Raw genomic sequence first — 7500 nt, forward strand, 5'->3', positions numbered from 1 at the left:
AAGTGAGTTGATGCAATTCCATCAACGTAAAAGCATCTCTTTTCAGTCCACACCTTTGTAGCTTTCTAATTCATCTGTTTTCCGGTGGACATCAGATTTTGGTGTCGAGCTCTAAAATACACAAAGAAAAAAATTGATAAATGTGCAGCCTCGTCAGTAGTGTTAGGCAATCCACGGGAATTAGAGCATTTATCATAACGCAAACTAAAAGAAATACAAACAATTATGGAATCGCGCCAACTTTCTAAGCCAATGAGAAATAAAAGCAAAACCAAATATGATTGGCTTGCTAGAGTTTTCGCGCGCTTGGCGTCGGCTGCAAAAGGAAACTAAGAATCACGGTTGGTTCATCTAACTGACTACCTCTATTGTGATTGGCCAAATTTGCAGGACCTTACCTTCAAAACTGGATGAGGGATTCCTAACATATCACATAGCTTGTTTCGAATGACGCGAAGTCCTTCAACATTTGCGTCCCTAAAATACCATGGAAAGTAAATTGCGAATTCATGATAAATTAAGAGTGCGAATGCATGACTATCACAGGGGAAAGATGTTTAAGTTTATTTTAACGCCCTGTTTTTCTTAGTCTTACAATTCAAAGAATATACGAATGTCTCACCAGGACGTTTCGCTCAGTATTGCCAACACGTCATCTAAGTTCTCTGCGGGGACGATATCATCGTACGTCAATGCCGCCGAATAAAGCTGATCAGCGGCTGTCTTTCGAACCTGTGAAAACAAAAAAGATTGAGGAGATTTTTTTTATCACTTTCCAACGTAAATCTCGCAAGCATCAGAGATTTACTCCAGTGATTTTGGCGACGGAATCTTTCTGGAAATTCCTATAATTATTGTTGGCAATATAGGCTGCAAAAACCATACAAAGAATTTTCTCCTGGTAGAATTGATAATTTCCGTAGAAACACTTTTAGAAGTTCCACTGCATGCATTGATTTTTGTGGGAGCGAAGTTTCTGTTTTTATTCTTCGCAACTTGTATTGTGTTATACTGCAACATAAATCAGTGTCTTTGAATCGCCAAAGTGGAGACAATAGGGCCGTTTATACGAGAGAAAATAAGCCGCGGCTTACTCTGGCCGCGGCGTACATAATACGCGAAAGGAACTATTTATACGAGTATAACCTCCCAGGTTAGGATAAGCCGCGGCTTGAGAAAGCCGTGAACGTAGATTTTGGTACCATTTATACGGGGTGTTCGCGTCTTATGTAAGCCGCGGCCAGAGTAAACCGCGGCTTATTTTCTCTCGTATAAACGCCCCTAATAATATCAACTAGAACTGATCTCAATCTCATTGATAGTGCCATATTCTCCTCATACACACTCATAGTTTTCTCGTTGTCGTTTGATCTGGTTGAAGTTATTCAGTTCCAGTTCTGCATCTAAGACCTACCTGTGGGTATTTATGGCAGAGGAAAATGGAAAGTTGTTGGAAAGACTTTGTTCTTGTTACCCCAGGAAACTGTAATAGTCCGCAGAACCTTGAAAAACCAGAAAATTGAGGAAGAGGATGACCAAAGAAAGTAAAACCGGGAAAAGAAAAGAGGAGAGCGATACAAAAATCATTAAAGATGTCTCCAATGTGGCTGGCAGGCATTGAGCTGAAAAGTTAAAATGCCTCTTGGTTAACTGAACAACGACCCTGCAAAACTTTGGAGCATAAAAGGGTTGTCCTTACACGTTAACACTGGTTATCAGCTTCCCAGCGCAACCAAGTTTGAAGATCTCATTCTTGGTCAGGTTTAACACACTTTGAGGAAACGGATGGCTAGGAGAGAAAAAAAAAACGTTCGTATCATCATCATTATCCTCACAACGACTACAATTAATATTTGCTTTTTGCTTGAATAGTAGTTTTAAGCGCCTGGCACAAAGTACAGTACATCATATCGCAGAAAATTACATGGCATAAATATGAAGCAATTTTGTTTCAGCCACCTTGCTCTTCGACAAACGACCTCAAGAATCACGTGTTGTAGTTCTGCATCACTGAATGAACCAATCGCGTTATAACCTACTTTTCATCATCCGCGAACAACTCGAAGCATCCGTTTGAAAACAGCATATCCAACATCTTGAACAAAGGAACTATTATTCTGTGATAAAACGAACAAACGGATAAATTGGTACCGAAGACGTTCTAAACCAAACCAAAATGCACAAAATCGAACTTGCCTGTCATTCTTCTGGTTTGTCTGGTAAATTTCCAAAAGCGTTTCCGCAAAAGCGTTCAAATCCTTTTCACTGAAATGACAAGAGGTCAAAAGGAAGGGCGCATGATTCCTTAACAAGCGAAGGTGCAAGATTTCACAACACACTTGAAAATATCAAGAATAATTTTTAACTACCTGTTGTTAATGGTTTTCATGAAACCAAGCAATGAAGCATACGAATGTCGAACCTGAAAAAGGAAAATATGAGAGCCTTTTGAAGAAGTTTTACGGGGAAATCTGGAATTAACCGCAAGGGAAAAATTATGATAGTAAGAGAGATGAAACTTCCCATCTACTGCAACGGTAAACTTGGGGCTAAAATTTCTTTTTTCCAAAACTCAATCATGATGAGATATTTTATTCTTGCCTTTTTGCCACAGTTATCAACCAAGTACTGAAAAGGGAGAAGCAATTAAAAGCAGCAGCCTAATGCTACACAGGGCTGATCTCTCTGCTCTTGCAATTCTAATGTGTTCGTCTTAGTAAAATACTTCCCTGATTATAATCTTCGCTTTAATTTGCACTTTAAAAAAAATTATAATAATAATAATGATAGAGATATGTTCACCCACCAGCGACTCGGTCAAACCACCAACGCTAACCGTTAAACCAAGAAGAACGGGTCGCCGGTAGGATGACAAGGCCAAAAGCTTGGTGATTCGAGGGAAGCAGTCTGCAGGTGCACTCCAGTTCATCTCTGAACAATCATTTCTACAGTAAAGCAGAGAGGAAAGGATGTATTTGGCACTCTTTCGCAATCAGGGCGGTCTGAAGCCAAATCAAATCGAACCATGCGAAAGCAGCAGCCTATTACATGCACAGGATGTCGTAGCTTTAATGTAAATAATTTTCAGAAGAGATTTCTGTTCAAATAACAAGAAAAATGGCATGCAGACGCCCCTCCATGATATTCAGTTATAGGGGAGAGATATATAGCTAGGGCAGCCGTCAATAGGCTGACGCTTACTTGACTGCGTTTTGGAAATACATGGGACATAATGGGCAGAGGGAATCACCTCATAACAACGAAATAAGTGTTCAACCACTGCCAATCATCACATACCTTGGGAAAATCTCAAGAAGCTCTCTGTAGTGTGGTATATGAGGAACAGAAGGGCTAAAAAATAACGACAAGAAACTGCGTGTTGAAGAGATGAAGGGATTTGTGAGAATACAACAAAAAATGTCCAAAACACACCATGATCATTTGGTGAGCAATGAGCTCGTCTGGCCTTTCGTTATCGGTCTGAACTACTGACCTGTCCATGTATAGAAGTCTAAGGAATATTTCGCCAGCGTGGGCTCTTGTGCGATCAATTTTCTCGGAAGCTTGCTGTGCAAGACACTGCATTACTCTTTGAACGCTGAGAAAGTAAAGCAAAAAGTTGAGAATTGTTATAGTATCCACATAAATGATTGAAGAGAGATTGAAACCCGCTTTACACTGGCACAAAAATCTGGCACTGCACTCTGAAACCTTGGTACCACACCTATGTTTTTTCGAGTACGGCAAGGTAAATTTTCGTGTGTAAACAGGAGGCTTATTAGACACCCGTGCCAGAAATTATAGGGGTGCTCAGCACATCTCTGGAGGGGTGCTCGGTTCTTCAAATGTTGGTACCGAGCCAAATTTTGTGCGTGTGTATAAGGGGTTTTAGAGCAATGCGTTCACGACAAACGATTTGTACATTTATAACCATAAGAAGTAAGACTAATGGTTTTAAATTTAGCTATTTTATAACCGTATTGTTTATGAATGGAATAGTTTACCTAATAATATTAGAAAATCAAATAGTATTGCAACTTTTAAAAGGAAGGTTTAAGTTTTATTAAGAAACATCAACTTTTATATTGTTTATATTTTTCTTACATCGTAGCTAGCGGGGGAATCCTTAGTATGGCGCACTGATTAGCGCTGTTGGCTGTCTCCTTCTCCGCAACTTTTCTTTATGGTAGTGATTAATTTAATTTATTATCTATTTGTAATTTAGTGGAGTGAATCTGTAAATATATTAAAACGGCAAACGTCAGGATGAAAAACTTTCTTACCTGTTAGCTATCAAGTAACTTCTCGAAAGAAAAAGACAGTAGAATAAAAGAATTTTCTCGATTTGAGGGCAAACAGCAGCCTATCGTTTGCCGTTTGGAGACCTTAAGATCGAGGATTTCCTGTAAAACCGCAAACCGCAAACGAAGGCCAGCCGTTTTCAGTTCGGAGTTCGCCGTATGTGAATAGTCCGGCCTTAAGATTCAGGTTTATTTTTTACAACGAAACGCGTGCATCGATCACGACGCCATGTTTGTTTATGACGATTCATGGGTTCAAGGACGTGTGGTTGGTAATTCTTGTAATCTCACAACTGAATCAAACTAATTTCATTCATCGAGATAGCTTGCTTGTAATCTCGCAATCTGATTGGCTAAATTGCCGTTGTCGATAAGAGTCTAGATAACGCTCTCGCGTCATGTTCGGGTCACTTTGTCACGCAATGTAATAGCCAATCAGGAACGCTCATTTTGGGGGAAAAAAACAATCATATTGCGAGAAAAGTTATAGACAACGCTTGCTCTTTCTTTGTGTCATGATTTTGGTCACGCTCTGAAATAAACACTTTCTTTGGCGTTGAACATCGTGGTAAAAAACAAATTGAAAGTGGTTCAGCGTTGTCTGTACTCTTATCGACAACTACATTGGTCAAAACAGATATCGTTGTCGATAGGAGTACAGACAACGCTGAACCACTTTCGATTTGTTTCCTCTGAGGAAAGTAAATTTTCATGTCAATACGCAGCTTTAATGGTTTAAAACTAGCGAAAACCTTTGTCGTTATTCACTTACCGATAGACAGGGTTCTTACTGTTGAAAAGTGAACCTCAAATGGGACGGCAAAATCGGAGTCACGAGACTTTTAGGCGTTGCTGTTTGCGGTAAACAAGCGAAAACGTCAAAGTTAAGGTCCCTTTTAGCATCACGTCAACGGGACACGCGAACGGCAAAAGTGACCACGTGACCATGATTTTCCCGCCATTTTTAGCGTTTGCCGTTTGCCGCCTGCCATTTCTGCGTGAAAGTTGGCATTTTCACGTTTACCGTATAAGTATGTGGAATTTTTTCTCGTTTCTCTTCTACACGACAAGTTGCTTGTGGAAAAAAAAAGAACCCCAAAACCATTTTCCGTAAGTCAAACAACGGAAAATTAGTTTTCAAGGTAAAAGATCGTTCATAACTGACTCCTTATCGCAATTTTCTTTATGAACTCACGTTGACTCACAAAAAGTCCTGATCAACATTCGCAAAATTGGTCAGGTAAGGATTTTCATTTTATATACCGTCTTTTTCTACAAGCAATGTTTAAAAAGACTAAATACTCGAGATTAACAGAGTCCATTCAGAGTTGGCGTGGATGGTTCGAAGCTAAAGTCACAAGCAACCTCGTTCTCAGTGTCTCTTTGTCGATGAAGAGAGAGAGAGAGAGACAATGGAGGCCCTGGGAACGAGGTTGCTGTCACAAGCTTCACTCCATTTTACGTGAAACGTGGAATCACTGGAATGGCAAACCCGGCCACGTTTGCCCTTCCTCGTTAACGTGATGCTTAATATTTCTAACGCAATGCTGTATATTATCTTCCAGTTGTATGCTCACGCTCTCCTCTCAGTCAAAAACCGATTTTTTTCATGTTGTTGTGCCGAACACGGCAAAGAAATGCGTGCCGCAAATGAAGCAGGACTATTATTGCTCTTCTAACCGATAATAACTATTCTTACTCCGTCGCGGTAATATCAATAAGAACCGAGAATATATCAGGAGAACATAAAAACGGAACAGAAAAAAAATTTATTGAAGAGACACGAAGAAAGTGAGCAAAGCAGTGAAGATTATTCAGAGTTTGCAATCGAACGTATTTAAGAAACTGCACAACATTGACTCACATATCGGGTGGAAGGAGCGACGGGTCGTTTTGTACAACAAAGCAAGTCAGAGTTTCAAGTCCACTCATGCTAGCCTCTCGAACCCTACCAACAACAAACAACAAATCGAATTAACTGTCAAATAGCAAGACTAAAGACTTCTCAGAGATCGTCTCTTGCCCCCCTCTTCCCGCCCCCGCCCCTACCCTCTCAGTAAGGTAACAATACAAAATCGGGTCTGCTATTGCCTTTGAACGGCGGAGCACGTGGCGCGAGATTTCAGTTTTAGCCAATCACCATGCGTAGCGATGCACAACCGAAGCAATTGCGAAGTTCCTTTTGCGGACACTGAATTGAAAACCGCTCTATTACCAAAGAAGTTTCAAAGCGAAGTTAACTACCAAAACAGTACTTTAAGCTATCTCTAGAATTAAGCTACTTACCAAGCTCCTACATCACCTCTGCTATCGATAGTGTAATCGTTCAAGGCGGCGATATTAGCTTCATACAAAACACGAACACTGCTTTCTGTTACGACGTCCTCGTCGTCACCAGTCTTACTCAGTCCCACAGTACAGGCGATTCTGAAATGTCCACAAGAAGAGTCGTAAGGCCAAATAAAAAACCAATGCCTTTTGTATTTGTGGAAAATAAAAGTGCGAGACTAGGGAAAATTTGGGCAATCTCAACTATCTGAAAGAGTTCGACAATTCTTCATTCCTGTGCAATTTAACTCTGTAATACTGCATCTACAAGGTCAGTTTGAGATAAACAAAACAGTTGTATCGCTTATCACTGACTTTGAGTTTCTGTTCGATCAAACCTATGACTTCAGTGATTGACCTGGCAAGAGCTTTCAGGGCATCCCTCCGAGATTCGGCGAATTTACCAGGATCATTTGATATCTGCGTGGTTGTGATTAAACCTGAAAATACCTACAACAAAAACAAATTGTTACACAACTATCCGCGTTCACGTCAACAGTTCAGGTCAAAGTTGTAAGTAAAACGAGGAAAACAGACAGCACAAAAGTACTAAAATACATGACTGCCGTTTTAATAAGTTCTGGAAATAAATTGTTCCTCGCGGAGGAAAAACGAGTAGGATATCTCACCGTTTTTAATCTTGACACCAGCAAAAATTTGGGTAAAGACCCTAAGGCTTGAGAAAAACCAACTCTAAAAAAAGATATATGAAATCGTTATGATAAAAAAAAACTATGTCCGGCATCCTTTTCACTCGGGTCCGTTGTATCTGGCTTCACGCTGACGCGGTTACCCTGTCGTATTCATATACGACAAAGCTAATAAAATAAAATTGGATAAGCGATTTGAAAGTGCAACACCCACCTTGAAA

General features: G+C 40.1%; 1 protein-coding gene across 2 annotated transcripts in view; it reads right to left on the reverse strand.

Annotated features, from left to right (window-relative positions):
* The window catches only part of LOC137969441 (tubulin-specific chaperone D-like), a 28311-nt gene that overhangs the window by 1195 nt on the left and 19616 nt on the right, over nucleotides 1-7500 (reverse strand). For both annotated transcript variants that reach the window (XM_068815669.1, XM_068815670.1), the window contains exons 33-48: nucleotides 7494-7500; nucleotides 7259-7322; nucleotides 6988-7079; nucleotides 6588-6728; nucleotides 6166-6249; nucleotides 3494-3598; nucleotides 3298-3351; nucleotides 2807-2945; nucleotides 2370-2422; nucleotides 2197-2265; nucleotides 2040-2117; nucleotides 1700-1789; nucleotides 1415-1502; nucleotides 623-732; nucleotides 399-477; nucleotides 54-111 (exon numbers count right to left, since the gene is read on the reverse strand). The exon at nucleotides 7494-7500 is cut by the window's right edge and continues 48 nt beyond it. In XM_068815669.1, coding sequence (XP_068671770.1) covers nucleotides 54-111; nucleotides 399-477; nucleotides 623-732; nucleotides 1415-1502; nucleotides 1700-1789; nucleotides 2040-2117; nucleotides 2197-2265; nucleotides 2370-2422; nucleotides 2807-2945; nucleotides 3298-3351; nucleotides 3494-3598; nucleotides 6166-6249; nucleotides 6588-6728; nucleotides 6988-7079; nucleotides 7259-7322; nucleotides 7494-7500 — 1311 coding nt within the window. The remainder of the gene's footprint in view (nucleotides 1-53; nucleotides 112-398; nucleotides 478-622; nucleotides 733-1414; nucleotides 1503-1699; nucleotides 1790-2039; nucleotides 2118-2196; nucleotides 2266-2369; nucleotides 2423-2806; nucleotides 2946-3297; nucleotides 3352-3493; nucleotides 3599-6165; nucleotides 6250-6587; nucleotides 6729-6987; nucleotides 7080-7258; nucleotides 7323-7493) is intronic.

This window comes from Montipora foliosa, chromosome 9 (assembly GCF_036669935.1).
Source record: "Montipora foliosa isolate CH-2021 chromosome 9, ASM3666993v2, whole genome shotgun sequence".
NCBI classification, from domain to species: Eukaryota; Metazoa; Cnidaria; class Anthozoa; order Scleractinia; family Acroporidae; genus Montipora; species Montipora foliosa.